Source organism: Equus quagga, chromosome 7 (assembly GCF_021613505.1).
Source record: "Equus quagga isolate Etosha38 chromosome 7, UCLA_HA_Equagga_1.0, whole genome shotgun sequence".
Taxonomy (NCBI): Eukaryota; Metazoa; Chordata; class Mammalia; order Perissodactyla; family Equidae; genus Equus; species Equus quagga.
This window is the reverse complement of record NC_060273.1, coordinates 38,856,668-38,878,875: the sequence shown is the minus strand read 5'-3', so window position 1 is coordinate 38,878,875 and position 22,208 is coordinate 38,856,668. Positions and strand designations below refer to the sequence as shown.

Below are 22,208 nucleotides of genomic sequence, written 5' to 3'. Positions count from 1 at the left end.
TTCAGGTGCCTGCTCGTTGTCTGCTCGCCGGACGCCAGAGGCCTCGCCGTGCAAGGCTACGGTGCGCTCGAAAGGGGTCCCGTGTGTGGCGCGCCCCTCCTCCCCCGCAGTCCCAGAAGCAGCGGTGCCCGAGGCCGGGGCAGGAGAAAGGACAACAGGAGAGCCAGGTGCAGTCCCTAAAACAGGCTCTTTAATAACATTTATGTCTTCACTGAAGAGCTTCGCTTTTCCCACCCAGCAGCGGGCTGGGGCCGGCAGTGTCCGCTGGACGGACGGATGGACGGCCACGAGGGCGGGCGCACGGCGGCCCGGGTGGCCCCAGGGCCTTGGCGCCACCGCGGCGGGCTAGTAGAAGGAGTACTGGTTCTCCACGGCGCGCGTGCGGCCCCGCGATCCCTCGCCCGGCCCGGCCTCTGGGGGCTCCTCGGCGCCCCCCGCCGCCTCCAGAAGGCGCTCGGCGCTGTTGCTGCGGCTGCGCGCGCTGAGCGGACCCTCGGTGGGGGCGCGCGCGCCGCCGGGCCCAGACGCGGCCGAGGACGACGAGGCGGACGAGGACGAGGCGCCGCCCGGCTCCGAGGGCGAGGCGGGCGGGCAGGCGGTGGCAGCGAGGCTGGAGAAGTAGTGCTGGCCGGGCGGCTCGCTCCAGCAGGCGGGGGGCGCGGGCGTGGCGGGGGGCGCGGGCCTCGGGTCTGCAACGGGACAGCCGTCCGTGAGGGCCGAGCCTGCCCCGCGCCCCGTCTCCTCCAGCCCAGCGTGTCAGGCAGGGGGCCCAGAGAGCCGGAGGGATGAATGGGTGTCACACAAGGAGCCAGGCCCCGCATGCAGCTCTCCTGGTTCCAGCCCAGTTCCCTGGACAGCCAGTCTCAGGGGTATGGACGGCAGTGCACACACATGGCGCTCAATCCGTGCGTGCTGGACCCCGACCCCCTGCTCCCTGCCAGGAACCACTCAGGACCCGCACCCGTGGGGCTGCCACTCTCCCTTCCAGCCTCACGGCCCGGGTTGCTTACAACTGCGCTGGCGCTTATCCCAGCGGGACTAGCAATGCTAGGTGATAGCCTGAGGGTGCCTCCCTCCCCGCACTGCCCACCTGTCTGTCTTGAGCCATCCACGGCCAGGAGCGGGGGTGTCTTACCAGGTGGGGGGCCCTGGGCCCGCACATAGCTGCGCAGGGTGATGTCTGCTGAGCCACCTGACTCCAGCGGGATGGGGTGGGTGTGGAAGTGGCGGAGCATGTCAAGCACAGACTGGAACCACAGGTGCTGTACGTGGCACTGCCCGTGGCCGTTCAAGGACAGGCGCAGGTGCTGTGGGCACAGGTGGGCGGACTCAGTGGTGGGGTTCTGGACTGGCCACCTGCCTGGCAAGTGCCTTTAGGGGTCATTGGGAGGACCAAGTCTCACAGAGGTCCCATGGGGCTGTGTCAGAGCCAGGGCTCCCTCACATGTGAGCCCCATCTTGGGGGGGGTGTCACTTCTGTTGTGGGGGTAGGGAATGGGGGCAACAGCCAGGCTGGGACTGAAGGGAGCAGGCATTTGTATACTGGGAGCACCCACATCATGTCCTTCACTCCCCCATCTCTAGTCCTCCAAAAGCCCTAGAAGGTAGAGATTACAGCCCCTATGTTATAGATGGGGAAACTGAGGCACAGGGAGTGAGTGACTCCCCCATAGTCACAGGGCAGAGAGCTTGGAGGAGAACTCATGTTTGTGATTCTCCCACCCCAGAAGGCGAGAGGTCTACCGGCAGTGACCGCAGAGACAAGGCCCAGAGGGGTGGAACCCACCCCAGGCTGGCTGCGGAGTGGCTGTGTGTGCTTCTCAGCTGTGCTGCGGGGAGAACCTGGAGCCGAGGAATAGGGCTGGCTCCTCTCTGGGTTTCCAGCCCACATGGGACAGGGCACCTCGGGGACAGGAGCCACAGGCCTGTGGTGAGCTGCAGGTCTCTGGCTTCAGCCCTATTTTACTCAATATGTATCCCACAGGAGGAAGAGGGGCTGTCACTGGGATGCGTGTAGCAAGAGGGGTGGTGACAGGAAGGTTTCAGGGTATGCACATGGCTCCGCCCAGGAGACGGAGCTGGCCTAGCTGCTTACTCAAAGGATAGAGAAGCCCCCCCACCCCATGGTGGGGGGTCCCAGGAGTGAGTCCTGCCACTCAGCAGGGCCAGAAGTTGCCAGAACAGTGGGAACAAATCTAGGGAACATTAGTGGCAGCCCAGGGCAGGGGCCTGGCCCGAGAGGAACAGCACAGTGAGGTCCCACCATAGCCTCAAATCTGGCAGGGCCTTTGGGGCCAAGGCCGGGGGCAGAGCTGGGCCCCAGGGGGTGGGTACATCCCAGTCTTCAGGAAAGCCTTCCAGAGATTTATTATCTGAAGGTGGAAAGAACTGCTTCACAAGGCAGAGGTCTTCCTCCCCAGGAGGTGTGCAAGCAGGACGCTGGGGTTCCTGCTGTACCCCACCACTTAGCCCACCCTGGGCCAACAGTTCAAGGCTGGGTCTTGCCCCAGGAAGGAGAGGATCCTCTTGCCTTGTCCCCTCCCCTACACTATCCCCCCCATGCCTCGTGGTGGGCTGGGCACCGTCCTAGCCTCCGGCTTGGGCGTGAGTCAGATCCAGGCCCTCCGGGGAGGCTGCCCGGGGCACTGCTGGCCAAGAAGCACATTTCAGTCTGCCAAGGACAGCATTAAGTGCCTGGTTGTCTGAGGAACTGGTAGGGGTGGCTGCTTTCCAAGGAGGTGTCCCTGGGGAGGTGCTACCTTCCCCACGGTGGGGCCAACGCCACCAAGGAGAGAGGCCCAGGGAGTTGGGGCGGGGGGCCTGCACCAGGCTGGCCACAAGTAGGGACACTGACCACGAGTGCAGGCCTGGGGCCCTGGGGTGCCCCCTCCTTCAGCAGGGACTGATGACGGGAACTGTGTCCTGGGAGGAGCCGGAGCTGGTCTGTTTCCTTATCGGAAACATGGGATGGGGGGGTTTAAGGTTCCTGCCCACTCTGGCCACAATGTAACTAACACCCCCCCCCCCCCATACGCACACACTCGTCTGACTTTTCTGTCATATTTTCCTTTGCACCTTCGGTCATTTTTAACACACAATGAATGCCCTTCCTCAGGAGCCCACGGTCTGCGCGCACTGTCCCCTCTTTGCTGTGCCCTGTCTGGATCACCCTCCCACTGGGTCCTCACCTCAAGGATTCTCCATCCTCTGCCCGTCTCAGGTCAAGCTCCCCTCCTACTCTGGCTGGCAGGCTCAAGAGACTCCTCCGGCACCCTAGACCCTACGCAGCCCTCCTGCCTGGCTCTCTAGGGCCCACCCAAGTGTGGTTCCCTTCCACATCCCTTGGCCTGAGCACACGCCTGGCCCGGGGCTGGGGCCTAGGAGGGGTTGGTGAATCGACTTGAGCAGGGCAGACGAGGGGCTTTCTCGGGGTCGGTGGGGCAGGAGGGCCTTGGGTGACCCCAGCCCTGCACTGAGGTGGCTCTAGGCAGAGACCCTCAGAAGCCCCAGTGCAAAGTGATCCTCACTGCACAGGGTCAAAATTAAACCCTCAGAAGGACCCGGCTGCCTGTGGGCTCGGCCACCAGCAGGTGACTTCGCCATCTGGATAGTGAGGAAGCCGTGCCTGGGGCGGACTGCACCTCTCAGAGGTGTGGGAGGGATGCGGGCGGTTCAAAGAGCAGGCCTGTGGGAAGTCATGCCACACCTACTGCTCAGGGACACGGGGGCAGCCTCCGGACCAGGGCTACCCTGGTCCCTCCCCGCAGGGCTGGCTGCTCTGCCCCTGCACCCCCGACTCTAAACACTTGCCTTGGCCTTGCCCTGGAAGTTGAAGGTCAGCACGTACTCCCCCGGCCGAGTCTCACTCTGGCGGATCACGAAGAGGCCGTGGCTCCGGGGCCCCCCCGCCAGCACCAGCTGAGCCGCCCTGACCCGTGACAGCGTGCCGTGGAACCAGGGGTAGTCGGACAGCTCCAGCGCGGGCTCGGCCTCCGGCTCCGGCTCTGCTCCCTCCTCCCCTGCAGAGGGATGACAGTGTGAGGGGCGTGGGGCTGCACATAAATGAGAAAAGGGATGCAACATCTTGTTGGCTTTTTGCATGTAAAACGCTGTCAGAACAAGACAGGGTGCTGACCCAACCCCCTAGGTAAGCATATGAGGTAAACTGAGGGACAGAGAGGACTATCCTGGGGTTACTCTCTAAGTCAGCAAAAAACACAGGGACAAATCAAGGCTTCTTGTCCCCAACCCCTGGTTCTGACCCTTTGCATCCCTGTCTCTGAGCATTTTCTGTTGGAACCAGGGCCTGTGGGAGGAGTCACATTCCTGGTCTGGCCTACAAAAGCCTGAAGTACTGAGGCACTGAGCAAAGGACCCCATGAGATGAAATGTCACAGCTTCTGAGGCTCAGGAGGGGCTCTGGGGGGAGCCCTTGGGTGCCTGTGGCCAGGGGTGGGGTGCAGGAAGGAGGGGCAGGGACAGCCCCCACCGCACCTGTGTTATTGCTGTCGCCACCACTGCCGCCTGGGGATTCCAGGGTCTCTAGGAAGGTCTCCAGTGGGACATGGACCAGGGACTCGCTGACTGCATCTCGAGCTCGGCTATGCGGGGCTGTCACCACAGCTGCCGTTGTCTCTGGGGGCCGGGCCGGGTCCACTGCTGGAGAAGTGGCAGGTAAGAAGCACATCTGTTGGTCTGGCCATCTCTGTGACCACTCCCTCTAACCCTGCCCTCCGTCACTCCAGCCATCTCTGCCCGCACCTACCGTCCGTCAGGAGCTCACAGCTGCAGGAGGCCATGCGGCTGGCCAGACAGCCTCCCCGGGCACAGGAGGGCTCGGTGTCTTCCTCGCTGTCCCTGTGGAGGCAACAAAGCACAACCATGTCCTGCTGTGGGACACAGACAAGGACCACGGGCTGCTCATGGAGCCAGGCCGTGGCTGACAGTTCCATGGCCAGCATCAGCCCTATCCTGCCCTCTGCTCTCCTGGGGTCCCTGTGCCCCCATGTCCCTCTGTCACTCCCTCACCTTGCTCTGTGGCCACCATGAGAGTGATGGGGCCATATGGAGAGGTCTCCAAGTGGGCGCAGTCCTTCTCGAGGGCCCACGACCCCTGGCCACTAACCCACAAGGGGCTGGCCTCCTCCTGGGATCCCATGGAGTCCCTCAAATGGTGGCAGGGCATGGTGGTGGGGGGGCCTCGGCAGCTCCCTTCCCTGCCCTGGGCCTCTGTCTCCCCGTCTGTGACACGGGGTGTCTGGGTCCCCGCCAGCTCTGAAATGCTGTAAAGTGTGGTTCACTTTTGCAGGGGCTGGGGAAAGTCTGCAGAGCAGATGGCGGGGAGGGTGGCAAGGCAGGGATTACAAGCACTTCGGGGATCGGGGGCCTGAGATGCACTGAGGACTTTAATTGTGCTGCCTTAAATGAAGCTGTTAATTAGAGAGCAGCAGCCCCTCCCCCCGGGCTTGGCTCACCCCATTAGCCTGACGAGCTGTTGCCAAATGCTCTGTGCCGGCCCGCCTGCCCCTCCTCCTCCTGGCTTTGGATGGCTCCTGGATGGTGTAGCCAGCCTCCCTGCTGCTCTTCCTTACACAGCTGACCCTGGCTGCCCTCTGCTTATTACTAACCATGGCTCCCCACTGCCCCCGACCTACCATCTTCCTGGGCTCTCATGGAGTCCCCTCCTCACCAGCCCTAATTCTAGCTACCCGAAGGCCTTGACGTCCCCTGTGAGTCCCAAACTCTGGCACGCCTCCATACCTTTGGCTGGGCTGTTCTCTCTGCCCTCCCACAGCCACAACCCTCTCTGCTGGCTCAGGCCCACTCTTTCTTTAAGCCTCGGAGACAGCGAGCACTTCTACCCACAGACCTCAGACGTCTCTGAGCTCCAGGGCTGGGCAAGGGGTCTCCCCTCTGTTGGTCCATGCCCGGCCTCTCAGGCTCTCCCCATCACTGGCTAACTCTTAGTGATCTCAGGCTCCCCTTGGGTGAGGACAAGACTTGGTCCGATTTCCTTCCAGGTCTCCAGGCCCTGACCCTGCAGAGCGGGCCTCACAGAGCCTGCTGGGGTGAGGGTGGGGGTGGGGGTACGGCTGATCCTGGCCAGCACCGACTTGCATAGGATTGTCATGAGACAAGCCCATTTCTCGAGTTCAGCTCCTGCCCTCACCGGAAGGCTGCTCCCTGAGAAGGCTGGGCCAAGGGCACACCCCAGTCTGGCCCCCACCTCGGCCACCCATGCTAGGGTGGCTTGGGCACTCACCCGGGATCCACGCAGCCCTGGATGTCAGCCACCCATGAGTGCTTCTGCAGGGAGTCGATGGTCTCCAGGATGTACTCTGCTCCGTTCTCCACCTGGAGGGGGTGGCCAGTCCAGATCAGTCAGCACCCTGACTTCCTCTACCCTCAGCAGGGGGCTCCGGACCCCAGGAGAAATGGCTCAGCCCCATTCCCCGTCGGCAGCTCACTAGGGTGAGCAGCCCTGAGGACAGTGGGGTCACCATCAGGCACCGCCCCAAGCCTAGGCCAGGCTCCCAGGGTGGAGTGGCAGCCCATCTTCTCAGCAGTCCCACCCTCCCAGGCCCACCACTGGGGATCACTGGGGATGACGTCCAGCCCCATGGACCTCAGGTCCTCAGGCCCTGGAGGTGCAGCTTCTGAGGCGGTCATGTTGGCTGGGGAAGGGATGGGTGGCCCAGCATCCCCAACCCATGCCCGGGTACCACAACTGTCAAGTCAACTGTGGGGCCCGCTGGCCCGGCACACTGAGGTGAGGGACTCCCACACCTTAGTGCCTGGAACGCCACTTCTGTGGCCACGCCCCTGGGATAAACAGCCTCCAGAAGGGAAGAGAGGAGGCAGCCCCTGCTGTGGGCCAGGCTGAGCAGCACCCTCCACAAACGTTGTCTGATGACCTCCTCTCAGCAGCCCTGTGAGGGAGGCGACATGTATTCCCCATGGTACAGATGAAAAGACTGAGGGTCAGAGAGGTCAAGTAACTTGCTCCAAGTCACAGCAGCACTCAGCAGCAGCGCTGGGACCTGACCCAGGTCTCTGTGAAGCCAAGGTCCTGTGCTCTCAGTTTCCTGTGTGTCCCTCAGTTAAAATGCAGGGACCGCCTTCAACCCCTCTCTGAACAGATGGGGAAACTGAGGCCTGGAGTGGGCCAGCAGGTGAACCCTCTGCCTCAGGGTTGCTAAGCATGAGCAGCAGCAGAGTGGGGGGTGAGGCTGCGGACCTGTCTTGCCCGGCAGATAAGAATGCCAGGCAGGGAGGGGCTGTGTCCCCAGCCCCCAGCCTGGGGTGACTCAGGGTATGGGGTTGGCAAATGTTTGCTAAATAAATAAGGGAGTTCGTGACTAAGCAAATAGGGATGGGTAAAAACATAAGCCCAGCCAGGAGCCTGGAGGGGAGGGTGGGGGCTCCGTGTAGCTTTGGGTGGGAGGAACCAGGCCAGGCCTCCTTGAGGACTTGGCCTCATGAACACCCTCTAATCCTTTGAGGAGGCCCAGGGCGACAGCCCTGGCAGCCTGGAGCCGTGTCCTCAGCAACCCGAGGAGGCCACCCCGGTGACATGGGGCCTGGGAAAAGGACGAGCTGCCCCCAGACCCACCAGGGTGCCTGGCCGCCCACCCTCTGCGTTTTTGTGCCCTCTGTGGGACCAGGCGGGTTCCCACACTCCAGTACCCTATGACAGGAACATTTGCATACCTGCTGCAGGCTGGTGACCGTTCCCACCCGGGGGGGGGGGGGGGGGTGGGTAGTGGGCGTGTATTGGCTGCGGTGGGGGAAGGGAGGGGAGGAAGTGAAACCCAGAAGACCTTCACCCAGGCCCAGGAGGAAATGGGAACAGAGGCCCAGGGGGTGGGGACACCTGGGCACTTGGCTTTAGAGACTAAGTCCAGATGGAAAACCTAGCTATGTGCTAGATATCTGTTGAGGGTCCTGGTCCCCCATCAGGACTCCCTCCCCACCGCCCTTACCCCTTACCCTCACACCCCCTACAGTGACCTCAAGCTGTGCCACCGTGAGGGAGGTGGCCTGGGGCAGCCAGAGAATCTGCAGGGCCCAGGGTGGGGCTCACCTTGAGCACGAACGTGTTGTCCTTCTCCGGCATCTCCAGGGGCATCGTGGTGCGGACCTCGATGATGGCCGAGAGAGGGATGCTGACCTTGGGCTTGGAGGCCTGGGGGGCCAGAGGAAGGGGCAGTGAGAGAGAGGCCCCAGGGCCTCCTGAAACCCTCTCCCCTCCCCTCCTCCCAGAGGTCAGAGCAGCCCTCAGCCCAGAACGCCATGCAGCTCAGGCCTGGAGGTGTTCCAATCCCCATTTCACAGATGGGTAAGCTGAGGGAGTTTCTGGGAAACAAAGGGACCTCCCCATAAAGTCACACAGCAATTCGGGGACAGAGCTGGCACTAACATCTGGATCTCCCACCTGTAAGCCCTGAGGGCTGAACACCGCCCAGGCTGCCTTTCTGCCCAGGGCACCCACCAGATCTCTGGGTTTCACATTGTTGACCTTGACCCATAGTAAGAAATACATCTGACCTTGTGACCCAGTACACACACAGGCAAAAATATCTCTGAAACAAGGGTTTTACCTGACAATATTTACCCTGACTGTGTGTGATGGAGTATGGTATTTTCTAGTCTATTCTAGTTCATTTAAAAGAAAAATGCTGGTCTCCTCCTTTAGACCAGACTTTCCAGAGCTCAGCTCTGGAGCCCCCGACTCAGAACGGGGCTCCTGGAGCCAGGCAGGGCCGTGTCTCCAGGTGGAGGAAAAGGGCCTAGCGTGGGGTTTAACCAGGGTGAGCTGTCAGGGCTCCAGGGGGGGCACCATGCGCCTGGCCCTCCCATTCTGCCCCAAAGCTCCTGGCTATGGTCCGAGGCCTCCCCCCCCCCCGCCCCAGGGCTGGCTTGAGACTGAGATTCCCGGCAGGGCTTGGGCTCTGGGACAGGGACTTTCTCAGGAGGAAAGGGAAGGGCCACACGTCGGGTGGGCAGGCGGATGGGAATTCCTGGCAGCACTGGCTGCTATCCAGTGGGCGCAGGGCTGGGCTTGGAGCCGTGACCGAGGGGCTCGGCTGACCTTGGCAGGCCATCACACCAGCCCCTGGGGCAGGGGCCACAGTCCTGGAGTGGGTGGAGCTGAGAGGGGTCCACAGGGCAGGCCTGGACTGGGCTTCGGCCGGGCTCCCGCTGGCCACAGGTGCTGGTCCCTCTGCCCGGCGTTTAAGGCCTGCGTGACCTGGCCCCACTGCCTTCACCCTGCTCCAGCCACACCCCACTGCTCCCACTTCCCTGGACAGAGCCATCGGGTTGTTTCAGACTCCAGGCCTTTGCTCACACAACTCGTGCTTCCAAAACCGCCTATGGCCCCACAGCACCCAGTGTTCACCCCAATGTTACCATCCAGTCCTGCAAATGCCAGCCTCCTGGTGGCTCCCCAATGGCAAAGGGTCCCCAGGGCTGGTCTGGCACAGGGCTATGAGGGGACCTGGGGTCCAGGAGACTCTTCCTGCAGGATGAGGGGGCAGAAGGCTGGAGACCTGACTCATGGGGCTGTGTGAGAGGGAAGTCTGAGGACCCCAAGGAAAGAGCCCCTGAGCTGCAGACCCCAAGCTCCTGTCAGCTCCAAGAATGCAGCTCTGCCTCCAGCGGCAAGAGGAGACGTGGACTGTGGGTGGGAGAAGGCGGCTAAAAGGTAGTGGGGGTGTCAGCAGGCGTGCCTTGGGGGCTCGCTCACCCTGGGACCCAACACATTTGGGAAACTCACCAGGAGCCCTTGCTGTGGTAGGAGCCACCTTCCCACAGGGACTCACTCCTGAATTCAGACATTTGCATGACAAAAGGGGGGGTCTGAGGCTAGATTGGCGGGAAGGAACGTACCCGCCTTCCTCAGAGGTTGGGAAAGTGGCCCCTCAAGAGCTCTGCCCTCTGCCCGGGGTGAATGGTGGCCGGGAGGGACTAAGGGAGAAGGCACCAGCTGCTGCATTCCCTCCCCGGAGGGCAGCGATGCAGCTATTTACAGCCCGGCAGCTGCGACTGTCATTCAGAGCCCAGAGGCAGGCGAGGCGGTGAAGCCCTAGGCCTGTGCCTCTGACCTCTGGGTGACCCTGGACAAAGTCCATCCTACTCCCCAGCCCTCCCTGGGCCTTGGGCTCCCTGTGTGACAAGCGGTGGAGTTGGGCTTCGTGCTCTATGATTCCTCTCAGGGACCTAAAGGTGGGGGCACATTCTGCCCTTGGGAAGTCTGCAGGTCCTGAGACTTGGAGAGAAAGCTCTTCAGAGAGTAAAGTGTGTCCCTGGGAAGTCACCTCTCATGGGGCACATGGGCATCCAGCCTTGGGGAGCCCATACCCTGCACCTCCAGAGACAGGCCAGGAGGAGCACCCAGGGTCCACCCTGACAGCCTGGGAGATGGAGAAAGAGCAGAGACTCAGGATGGCTGAAGGCACCTGGGGACAGAGTGGGCCCAGAGGTGGGTGGGGCCCTGGGCGGTTCCTGGGGGTGCTGCTGGCTGCTGCACCAGCACAACCTCCCACCTTTCCCAGCCTCCCAGTGTACAAGGAGCTCCCACCTCCACGCTCCTTTCATTCCCAGGACCACCAGGGTGGTGGGTAAAATTAGCCCAGCTCTGCCACCTACCAGCCATGTGACTTTGGGCAGGCCACACTCCCTCTCTGAGTATTCGTTTGTTTTCTCTTCTGTGACCTGGGGACCACGACACTTACCTTGCTGGACACTGAGACCATGAGCCTGTCTCCCAGACTGAGGGCCTGACATGCAGTGGGCTCTAGGAAAGTGAGCACTGTTATTACATGTACTCCCACTGTCCAGACAAGGCAGGTTTGCTGTCCTGGATGAGACCCAAAGCTGTCCCCAGGGCAAGGGTGGGAACGGTGCACTCAGGTGAGCAGCAATGCTGGTGACAGCTAGAAACCTAGCGTTTGAAACCCGGGTCAGAAAAGGGCCAACCAGGTAGGGTCTTGGCTTTGGCCTGGCGGCCAAGCTGGAGACCAGCAGATTCCATGGAGCCAGCTGCAGACCTCTGGGCGAGGGGGGCCTCTTTGAGTGTGCCACTGTCGCTCCCTGCCCTCATCCCCAAAGGCCTCCTCTCTGGAAGGCTCCAGCCACCCAGAGGCCCCAGGAGCGGAAGAGGGAGGCAGGCAGCCAGGTTCTCTCCCATCACCAAGAACAGTACCCCGGAACCCCTCCTGCAGCCGGAGAGTCCTTCCCACACCTGGCAGGCGGGGAAAGAGAGCTTGAGAGGTCATTTGTTGGAAAGGTAGAGTGGGGCCTACATCCCAGGTTCCTGACACTGAATACTCCGTCCCGCCAATCAGACCAGGCAGTGCGGTCCCCAAAGCCCCTGCCCACGCCCCTCCGCCGTCCCCCAGGGTGGGGGTTGGCGCTCACCTTGGGTGGCACGAAGAACTCCAGGCGGAAGCGCTCGCCGGCCACGGCTCTGCGCAGCAGCAGGCGGCACTTCTGCCACTGGGCGGCGCCCCCGGGGCCCGCGGCCGCGTCGTCGGCCACCATGAAGCGCAGCGCGCCCTCGCGCTGGATGTCCACCAGCTCCACCTTGGCCGCCAGCGTCCGCGACAGCCGCAGGCGCCGCGTCCACTTGTCACGCGGCTCGGCCGGGGGCTCGGCGGCCCGCGGGGCAGCCCCCACGTCGGGCTCGGGCGAGGCGCGCCGGTGCCACATGTCGCGCACGCCGTCCATCACGCACAGGCTCATGTTGCGCAGCGAGAAGCCCTTGCGGACGCGGGCCTTGGCCGCCGCGTGCGCCGACACGTCCTCCGAGCTCCGCGAGTGGCCGTACGCCGCCGCCTTGAGCGCCGGGGGCCCCGCCGCCTCGGGCTCCATGGCCCCGGGGGACGCCGGCGCGGCCACCAGCACGCGGCGCACCTCCTCGCCGAAGACGTCCAGGAAGTTGGCGGCAAAGTGGCGGGAGAAGGAGGCTCCAGCGTCGGGCGTGTCGTAGGCCGGGTTGTCGCGCAGGAAGCGGCAGAACTTGTGCGCAAAATCCACGGCGGCCGCCTGCGCGTGCAGCTCGCAGAACTGCCGCCAGTCCGGGACCGGGACCGGGACCGGGACCGGGACCGGGGCGGCGGCGGCGGCGGGGCCGGGGGCGGCACCATTCATGGCTCCCGTCCCATCGCAGCCCCCTGCGGCTGCGGGCGAAAAGGGCGCGGAGTGAGCTTCTGACCTCTGATCAGAGCGCCCCTGTCCCCCCACCGTGGCCAGCTCCCCCAGGGCTCCCTGGGGCTGTGTGTGTCTGCATGAGTGCGGTGGGCGGCGGCTACAACATGCAGCCATTGGGAGCAGCGCCAGCGTGTGAAGAGGAGGACAACCAGGGAGGCCGAAGCAGTGTCTGCAAGAGGGGAGCCCCCTCTTCAAACAGCAGCCTCAGGGAACCCCGAGGTCATTCCTGGGGCTGGCCAAGGACGCTGGGACGACAGGTGCCTTGAAGTGGGGTCCCCATGCTTTCCTAGGTAACTTCTGAGGACCCCCACAGCCTGGTGCACAGGAAGAAGTCATGTGCAATGCTCATGGCTCTGTCTGTGAAATACGCCAAGAGCCCAACCCCTGCCCCCCTCCTCCTGGTCCAGGCTGCTGTCCAGGGACCCTCAGAACCCCTTCTCTTGCTTTCAGTCCTTTAGCAGCCTCTCCACTGGGCCCCGGAAACCTGACCTCACCCCTCTATAGTCTGTTCTCCACCCAGGAACCCAGTCATCATTTTTAAAACATAAGACAGATCAGTTCCTCTTCTGCTAAAAATCTTGCAATGGCTCCCATTCCACTCAGAGTAAGAGCCAGAGTCCTACCAATGGCCCCCAAGGCCTCACCTGGTCTGCCTCCATTTACCTCTCTGAGCTTATCTCCTGCCACTCTTCTCCTTGCCCACTCTGCTCTGGCTGCACCTGGGTCCCACCCCAGGGCCTTTGCACTTGCCCTTCTCTCTTGCCCTTGCCTGGAATGTTCTTTTCCCACACTCTCTCATTTCCTTCCGGTTTCCGATAGCCTTTCTTGACCACCACCCTACTGAGAATAAGAAATCCTCCTGCTCCAGCAGTGCAGGCAGCCCCACCTGACATACCATTTATTCACTCGCTTGGTTGTGTTGTCCTACCCCAACACCCCACCACACCCTTCCCCTGAGAATGCCAGCTCCACAAGGCAGGGATTTTGAGTCTTCTAAGTGGCTGTGTCCCCCATGCTGGGCACATGGCAGGTGATCAGTAAACACTGAATGAATAAATGAAGAAATGAATGTGTTCAGCACCCCAGGTGTGTCACAGCCGTCGGTGCCTAAGCCCTCACTTGGGGCCTGAGAACTCACAGCTTGTGAGTGACGGGCCTGGGATTCTTGCCCTGACTCCAGGCCTAGGGGTCACCTCCCGGTATGGATCCAGTATGACCAATTTGTCCTCCTGGCATGGAAGGTGCTGCTCCTCAGACTTCTCGGCCTGCCCGCTCTACTTGTGTTCCCGCCTCCTGCCCTCCTGCCCCTCCAGACCTCCCATCCAATCCCACCTTCCCGAAGAGGCCCCACTCCAGAATCCCAGCCATCCCCTCACCCAGCTGCCTCCTTCTCTTCCCAGGGCCCTCCGTCCTTGATCACCCTGGATCATCAAACTACAGGGTGTGTGTCCAGTCATTTGGGGGCCTTGCCTCCTCCTCCCTAAGATGGCATCAGCCCTGGGGCACAGGCCCAGCCCATTGGCTTTATGCATCCCCCCTGCCTCCCGGGCCAGGGTGAAAATCACCCGGGGAGAATAAGTGGGGTGATGTGGTTAGGCCCTGCCCTGGGGAGCCCCTATCTGAGGGGGCCTGTCTAGCATTAGGGGCACTGAGAGCAGGGTCACGCCGCCGCCTGCCCTCCCAGGAGCCCCCCCCATCTCCTGGCATGGCCCTCCCCTCACAGCCCCTGGAAGCACCATCTCATCTCTGACCTGGGATCCCAACTCTGTAATTAAACGCTGGTAAAAATAGCTGCCCCACTTCTGTGAGATCATCCGTGGGGCCTCTGGGCCACAGGGCACCGTGGGAATTCCCTCTCACCTTGGGGCAGCCTCGCCATGATCTGCAGTCAATAACCACAGGACAGCCCAGGGAGGAAAGGGGCCACTTGATGAGGCCACTAAGCACAGAGGACAGTTCTGCAAACCAGCAGGTCTCCTCGGAGACTCCTGCCCTGGTATTGGGGGAGAGGGGAGCAGGGAGTTAAGAAGGTTTCCTAGGGGAGGCGGGGCCCGTATGGAGGCTGCAGAGTGACCTCACTGCAGGCGTGAGCAACAACTTGGAGGCAGACTTGTCAGGACATGGGGGGCGGGGCTGGGAGAAGGGAGGCTGAGGCACCCATGAGCGTGGCTCATGCTGGGCCTTTTTCCTGCCCTGCTCTTCCTCCTTTCTCCATCTGGCTAACTCTTACTCATCCTTCAATAATTAATCCAGGGGCCTCTTCCTCCAGGAAGCCTTCCCCGACCTCTTCATGCCTCCCCTGCCCAGGTGGCATGAGTGTCTCCTCTGAGCTCCCACAGTCCCCTCCTGTCCATCCCTCTAGCAAGGGGCCAACTGCAGGGTATTCCAGGTGTCCATTTCCATGTCTGAGTCCCCATCTGGCATGGGCACCCTTTGGGGGCAGAAGGCAGCTCTGAGTCACATGCCAGGAGTGGGGTGGAGGCAGGAACGCATGTGCCACCACCACTGAGGCCTCCAGGGAAGGTGGAGAGCCACAGCTGTGGCCTGACCTTCGGACAGGGCGCATTTTGTGGGGTAAGAGTCAGGGAGAAGCCCTGCAGCTAACGCCAGGAGGCCCTGTCTGTGTGCTCCAAGCCCATCCATTTACTCAGCAGGGCAGTGCTCCCCGTGGACCACTGGGACCACCAGGAAGGTAAGACCGGGTGACATGGCAGCCTGGGAAGGGCCAGCATGGGAGCAAGCATGAAATGTGGACGCCTCTGTTTGACATAATTATGCCCCCACACGGGGCAGATGAGAAGAGGGAGGAAGTTGGTCCCCGTGCTGCATCTTCAGGGATCAACCCCCATCCCCTCCACTCTTCTTGCAGGCTGGGAATATCCCTGGCAGGGAGGAGGGGCAGCGTGGAGGGACAGGGCCCTGGAGAGAGGCTCTCACAGGGGGGTCCCAGCTCACCCTCACTGAGGTAGGGGTGCCACTCAGAGGAATCTGCCAAGGGTATGGTAGCTGTGGCCAGGTCCCAGGCAGGAGCTGGCCTCGGAGGCCCTGGGAGGCTGGGCTTGCCTTCACCTCTCCCACCCACCCTTGCTGGCTGGCCAGAGGCCTATGGGTCTGATGCCCAGCACAGCAGCCCTTGGTGTCCCCTGGGTCCAGCCAGAACTTCTGTGTTGCAGGGGTTGAGCAGCCAGAGATAAAAGTCACAAGCAGCAGAGCCCGCAGGGAGCCCCACATCTAGTTACAGATGGGGAGACTGAGGCCCAGACATGGGTCTCTGCGAAGGGGGGGCTCCAAGGCACAGGGAAGAGGCCTCGGCTTCAGAGGGAGGGGACCCCGAGGTACCAGAAGCAGAGTGGATAAAGTCACCCAGCCCCCACTGTCCGGACTGGCCTGGAAGTTTTCTGAGTTGAATCCAGCTGGCTCGGGCTCTCCCTCCTCCAGGGATTCCTTGGGAACTCCCACCTCAGTCTTTCCCTGTGTCCTCCTCTCCTGCCTGGACTGCCTTCCTCACTCTGCCCGGTACAGTTGCACATCACTTGACGACCGGGATGCATTCTGAGAAATGGGTCGTTAGGCGGTTTCATCGTGGTGTGAACATCATAGCGTGCACTTACACAAACATAGATGGGATAGCCCATTACACACCTAGGCTACATGGTACTGATCTCAGGGGACCACCGTCGTATATGTAGTCCTTGTTGACCGACATGTCATTATGCAGCGCATGACATTGTTCAAATTCTACTTGGCCTTGAAACTGTGTAAAACCCTCTCTTCTTCCAGGAATTCTTCCCCCTACACGCCCTCCCTCCCTGAGCTCTCACAGTCCCTGTGGTCCTTGGCCCTCTTGCTTCTGTGGGCAGGGTCCCAGCTCCTCCTCCTACAGCCCCAGGGAGCAAGAGAAGACCTGCTGAGTCAGTGTCCTGCGGGACAGCATCTGCCTGGGCAGTGGGAAATCTGTGCTCTGCCTTGCCTTCTTATCAAAAAAATGTGGGGCTGGAGCAGTGGCTTCTAGGGGTCCCTGACTGTCACGGCCCTTGGACACTGAAGAGCGGGGTCCCACTGTCACCCCACTGGGACCACGGGTAGGCAAGCGATTGCCTCTCGCCTTCACAGGCTTCTCTGAGGACCGGGCCTGTAGATAAAGGGAGCCCACCCGGGTCCGGGGATCAGGTGCTGGCCCCCCCAGGGCCCTGGGTGGGCAGGCCACTCTTCCTTAATTCATCACCCTGGGGTTTTTCGAGGCTCAGCTGTGCTGTCTGGCTTCTCCTGGCAAAATGTTTTCTTTCTCCCATCTAGCCAGGGCCCAGGTGGATGGAATAGGGCTTCAGGGAGGTGGGGCAGGGGATGAGGAGGGCAGGGGAAGCCTAATCGAGTCCCTTCCTATTGCCTTTCCAAGCCACAGACTCTCCTATCCCCTCTGCCAGGAACCCAGTCGGGAGAACCCCCCACCCCCACCCGGTTAGACGCCTGAGAGAGGGGGCGGCTGGCCTTCCGGTGGTAAAAATAGCGCTGACAATTGGAAAAGAAAAAAAGCCAGTTGTCAGCCCTGCTGGCACACAGTTCCGGACCCCACGGCCAGGTCATTCCTTAAAATATTGATGAGGCTGCCCAGCCACCCCCGCTAATGGGCCAAGGAGTGACCAATCGATCCACCACACAGTGGGCAGTGGCCCGGGGAGCCCCAGCTGGAGCCGGCCTCCCCACCACAGGAGACAAGTGACCCCAGGGAGTGAAAGGAGGCCCCACAGTGCCAACTAGCCACAGTACCCTGAAGCCTGCCCCGCCAGGCTGCCCCTGGGCAGCATCTTTCACCAAAATGCCCCGCCCTTCTTCTGCACCCTTACTCATCACAGGGTTCAGAGGAATGCCAGATACTCTTCCCTGTCTTCAAGGAAGCCAGCCCCAATCATGCCCACTGAGTCCTCTCCTCTGGGCTTCTCAGGACCACTGGCCTGGCCCGGCCCACTCAACCCTGCACTTTACAGTGAAGGCTCTTTCCATCCTCCACCCTGCTGTTCCTCCAGCTGCTCTCCTGGCCTCTGTGGGACAGTCTCCTCCAGCCCTCTCTCTGCACCCCTCCCCCTGTAGGACAGAGGCAACCTCCGGGCAGCCCGGTCCTTCAGCCAGGATACCTCTGCCTGCTGGCTGCCTGAGTCTTCTCCCCTGCAGATGGAGGCAGACAGCACACAGGGCACATTCTCTTTCACTTTTGGGTCCTCGGGCGTTGGTTCTCAAGTCTACTCCCCACCTCACCCCACCTCACCCCACCCCCAGAAAGTCTCCCCACAGGGCAGGCTCTGAACCAAGGTTCCTGCAAGAGTGGGGTGTGGCTGGAATTCCCCGACCCCTCCCAACCAGAATATCTGTGCAAACCATGACCCTGGCAGAAGGCAGAAGTGGGCACGGCTTCTGGTCTTCACACCCTTGAACCTGCTGGGACTTTGCTGCAGAGTGGGTATGGGAGGGAGCTCTAACTAGTGACAGGTGCACATCAAGAGCCCTTGGGACACTGCCGCTGTATGATTGTGGGGAGGTGGGGCACTCAGGTGGTCCTGGCTTTTCTGAGCATCAGTTTCCATAGCTGTAAAGTGGGACCATCCTGCTCTTGTACTCGCATTGCTTCATGGCCCAAGGCCTGTGCCGAGGAGCATTGCTGGAAGGCAGCTGTTAAAGATGGTACAGCAGCCCTGTGCCCAGCACACCTTCCTGCCTTTCACACAACTCCCAGCCTCTGCCACTGTGGGAGGGTGGCAACTCTTTGGCTGAGCCCCCTAGCTTTCACTGATGCCCCCAACCTTGACAAGCCCTGCTGGCTCTGGGCCCTGCAGACTCCCCATCATAGGGGGCCCCATAGCTGTACCCCACAGCTGCTCCCATCACACTCCACATCTGGTCATTCGACACGTTGGGACAGGGGAGTGGTTCAAAACCTGAGATCTGGAGCCAGGCCATCCGGGTTTGAATCCCGGCTCCTCTGCTTCCTGGCTATGTGGCGGTGGGTAAGCGACTTGGCTCCTGGGGCCTCAGTTTCCTCACCTGTTCAAATGGAGGGTAATAACAGCACTGGCTTCAAAGGGCTGTCATGAGGATGAAATAAGTGAATTGTTTAAAAATCAAAGCTCTTCTGCTTCTACTTCCTAAATGTCTTGCATCCGTTTCCTTTTTCTTCCCCTCTGCTCTGGGCAGATGGCTGCAGAGGCCTCCTCCTCAGCCTGTTTCCCACTGTTGCTCCAACCTCCAACGAATTCATGCTCCATAGTGTGGCCAAGGTCATCTTTCTAGGACCCACATCCGAATGGGCTATGCCCCTGTTTAAAGCCCTTCTCCCTCACATCTTCCCTGCCAGGAAGAGAGGATTCTCCCATTGCACAGATGAGGGAATGGGGTTCGGGCCAGGGAGGCGAGGGGCCTGTCACTCACTGGATTTCTACTGGTTGTCTGCTACCTGTCAGGAGGCAGGTGGGTGGGTCAAGGGCCACAGAATGGGTGAGAGGAGAGCGTGGAGCCAAGTTCAGATCTGTCCCTTTCTGCAGCACACGATACTCCCAACAGGGCCCTGTCCCTGGGGAGCTCTCACTCTGAGGGCACAGTGGGGAACCCAGGTCCTGCTTTGGGAAAGGAGATGCCTACCCTCAGAGAAGGGGGCATTCTGACAGGCTGGAGGGCAGGGGAACCCAAAGCTGGGCCCTGCAGGAAGCACATGTTAGCTGAGCAAGGAGTAGGGCCCAGGACCATAAGCTACACCAGGGCCCAGGGGCTTCTGAGGGAAGCCCATCCTCCTTCAGGAGCACCTGGTGCTGGACAGTTCCTGGACAGGCGCTGTAGGTGGAGAGCAGGCGGGGATGGCTTTAGGCGCTCTGGCCGTGCCCTCCTAGGGTTGCAGAGCAGAGGCACCCCTCTTCAGCCTTGGCCTGAGCCTCGAGGTCTCCCCCCTCTCCCAGTCTCATGGATCTCACCTAGGCTCTGATTCACAGCCCTCCCAGATAGCTCTGGCCCTTGGCCCAGCCCCTGAAACCTGCAAGACAGCCCCCTCGACCCCCACCACTCAGCCCACCAGTCTGCCTTCTGACTTTTTCATGACACACATGCCGGTGACTCCTAACTGAGCCCTCCAGCGCCTCCCCTCAGTTCTGAGCACGCTGGAACTCTGGGTACTGAGGATGCTTGTCAAGTTCCCTCGGCCTTTCTCAGAGCAAGTGAACTCCCGGCCTGACTGATCTCCAGGCACCTCAAACTCACCACATCCAAGCTCCAATACACCCTCTTCCTCCAGCCCCTGCTTGTCCTCTGCTTGGAGTGTCAGCACTCAGCCCGGCATTGCCCCACCTGCTCTACTCCTCTGCCCCAGCAGCTGGCGGGGCCCCGAGCCCATGGAGGCCTTGAGAAGGCTCCCCTTTATCCTGTCCCCCCCCCCCCCCTGGACCCCCCCCCCCCCACAACACCACATGGCTTGTGGCCTGTCTTCTCCACCAGACCATGAGCCCCCAGCTGGGTGTTATACCCACACAGAGTGTTGGAAATATCTGAAGAACGGGGTCCAAACCCCGCTTCACCCAGAGGAGCCTCCCACATACTGATGCCCTGCCTCGCGCTGCCCAACAGGTGCGGGCTGAGACCTCTTCTAGATGTTGAGGAGTCACACCTGCTCTCCCCTGGGACAGAGCACAGCCATAAAAACAGACCCAACAAGATGAGGGGGGAAGAGAAACCTCCCCAGGCTCCAAAGCTACCACCGCCCCTCTGGTCCCACATGGACGGCGAGAAGCAGGAAGCGAGGCAGGCTCCAAGACTGGACCAGAATCCCATGGGGACAGCAGCCAGGAGGCCCGAGGCACCCACAAGCCAGGATGGGTAGATAGTGCAACAGGTAAGGACCAGGCTCTTGTCAGAGAGAAGTGGTTTGGAGGCCTGGCTTGTTGGCTGAGTAACTTTGGGCAAGTCATTTCACCTCTCTCAATCTGTTTCCTTCTCTGCAAGATGGAGATAATAATAGTGACAAACCCACAGTGTTGTTGTGAAGACTACATTAGAAGTGGCAAAGACGTCCTTACCCTGGCAGGAGTCAGCTCGAAACCAATGCTCAGCCCTGGGGGGCCCAGGCTCCACCTGGGTGGGGGTCCCACCTCCGACACCTCCTAGGGAGGCCCACCCTTGGGAGTATGTGCGGGGGTTCTCCCTAGGAGACCCACTAAGTAAGGAGGAGTTTAGAAACTCTAGACAGATTTTTCACAATGAAGGTGACAAAAAAGCATATGTATTAATTCGATGACTTAGAACCACTCGATTACCTGGCATGAGAATCTCTTGCCCACCATCATTCACCCCCTCTAGAGGGGGTGAGGAGAAGGAAGCAGCTTGTGGGAAACTCTGACCCTGAGAACCCCATAACCGCCCTGACCCACACCAGCCACTTGGTGCCACCGCCAGACCTCTCCCAAAGTTCCTAGAGTTGAAAGGTTCTGGGTCCCTCCTCCAAACAGTGGCCTCCTGGATGGGGCAGGGAGGCCAGGACGGAAAAAGATTCGTTCAAAGTGGAGGGCAAAGTAGGGGGGTTCAGACCACATCCCCAACAGAGGGAGCCAGAGCCTCTTGGGGAGATCACCTCCTCCACCCCGCTGCCCTCCCAGAGGTCCTCACTCACCCCATGCTCAGTGACCTGTGTTGGGTGGGCACTCTTGCTGGTCACTCAGCTAGGAGGTAGGCAGCACCATCCCCATTTCACAGGGTAGATAATGGGGGCTCAAAAGGCAGAGAGAGGGGTCACCCCAGGTTAGCCTCTGAGGCTCCCCTGCACCAACTCAGTGTGAACACAGTTTTGCCTTTTCCATGTTCACAGTCACTCCCGAGACGGTCACTCCTGAGACTGCCCGGTCCACCCTGTGCGGCTCCTGAGAGGCCCTGCTCACTGAAGACTTCTCCCCCTGAAGACCTCACTTCGTGGGCTGCTGGAGCCCCGGACGGATCCCTGCCTCGGCCTGGCCTCGGCCCGCGGGTCTGGCCAGGCTCTCGGCCCCGCGCTGCGCTGCCCGCAGGTTCATCAATGGCCGAGGCCCAAGGGCCTGAATGGAGGGCACGAACCCGCCCCTTCTTAAAGGCGCCCGCCTCTCGGGCACCCTCGGCGTCCTCCCCACTATCGGAGGCTGCCGGAGAGCTCCCGGGGTGGGCGGGTCGAGAATGGTGACCGTGAGAAAGAAGGCCTGGGCCGAATGGAGGGCGTGCCGGTCCGCTGACAGTGGTCTGGCTGGGGTCCCTCCCATGGCCAGCACCCTCATTCCAGGTTGGCCCTCCCCTCGCCCCCGCAGCCTAGGGAAGAGACCCCGGCTCCCCCCTCTGCCATGGCTAGAGACCCCTCCTCCGGGGGGCCCGCTGTTCTCGCCCAACCGCGGGGCCTGGGCCCTAGGAGGGGACGGGGGCGCAGCTGCTCCGGAGGCGGCTCAGCCCCTCCCGCCACTCCCGCCCGGCCCGGGATGGGGGTCTGGGAACCGATCCCCGCCGGGGCGCATCTCCTCGCCGCGCTCCCTCCCACCCGCGCACACAAAGACAACACGCGCGGACCAGGACGCGTGCGGCCGCGCTCCCCGGGGCAGCCGTGCGCACACACACGCACGCCCTTAGGGACGGATGGGGTCCGGGGTGATGGCCGAGGGGACGAGGGAACTGAGGACAAGCAGGCCGTACCTACAGGCGCGCAGCTGCGGCCGGGCTGGCCGGGGCGCCGGCGGAGCGCTGCCCGGACCGCGGCCGGGCTTCCCGGGTCCGGCGGCTCATAGCCCAGGGCGGGTTCGGGCTCCCTCCGGGCGGGAGCCGGCGGCGGCGGCGGCTCCTCCCTCCCTGGTCCACAACCTCGAAGGCTCGTGCGCTCCTCGTGGGCCCGGCGCGGCCCCGGCTCGACTCTCCCAGCGGCCGAGCCCCGCGCGCTCCGAGCCCAGCCCCGCGCCGCGCGCGCCCCGCCCGCTCCCCCTTGCGCCCCCCGCCCGCGCCGCGCGCGCCTCCCC

General features: G+C 61.9%; 1 protein-coding gene across 3 annotated transcripts; it reads right to left on the bottom strand.

Annotated features, from left to right (window-relative positions):
- Positions 1 to 217: 217 nt before the first annotated feature.
- On the bottom strand, positions 218 to 22,184 carry SH2B2 (SH2B adaptor protein 2). 3 transcript variants are annotated; one of them, XM_046665623.1, is made up of 9 exons: positions 21,896 to 22,034; positions 11,422 to 12,182; positions 8,084 to 8,185; positions 6,263 to 6,354; positions 4,766 to 4,857; positions 4,495 to 4,659; positions 3,811 to 4,052; positions 1,136 to 1,307; positions 218 to 689 (listed from the first exon to the last, which is right to left on the bottom strand). In XM_046665623.1, the coding sequence occupies exons 2-9, from the start codon at positions 12,151 to 12,153 to the stop codon at positions 346 to 348; spliced, it is 1,941 nt and encodes a 646-aa protein (XP_046521579.1). In that variant the 5' UTR covers positions 12,154 to 12,182; positions 21,896 to 22,034; the 3' UTR covers positions 218 to 345. The 3 variants fall into 3 exon arrangements, with proteins under 3 accessions (XP_046521579.1, XP_046521581.1, XP_046521580.1); XM_046665625.1 differs by having other exon boundaries at positions 219 to 689; positions 3,811 to 4,019; positions 21,892 to 22,184; XM_046665624.1 differs by having other exon boundaries at positions 219 to 689; positions 3,811 to 4,019; positions 4,495 to 4,656; positions 21,892 to 22,024.
- Positions 22,185 to 22,208: the final 24 nt, after the last annotated feature.

What these genes read in the sequence shown, in the direction of transcription:
- SH2B2 (XM_046665623.1), bottom strand. Translation starts at nt 12,153, where the DNA reads ATGAATGGTGCCGCCCCCGGCCCCGCCGCCGCCGCCGCCCCGGTCCCG. An exon ending in ACAACACGTTCGTGCTCAAG is followed by an intron (nt 6,355 to 8,083) that starts GTGAGCCCCACC and finishes CACCCCCTCCAG; the next exon opens with GTGGAGAACGGAGCAGAGTA. An exon ending in CAGGGCTGCGTGGATCCCGG is followed by an intron (nt 4,858 to 6,262) that starts GTGAGTGCCCAA and finishes TTGCCTCCACAG; the next exon opens with GGACAGCGAGGAAGACACCG.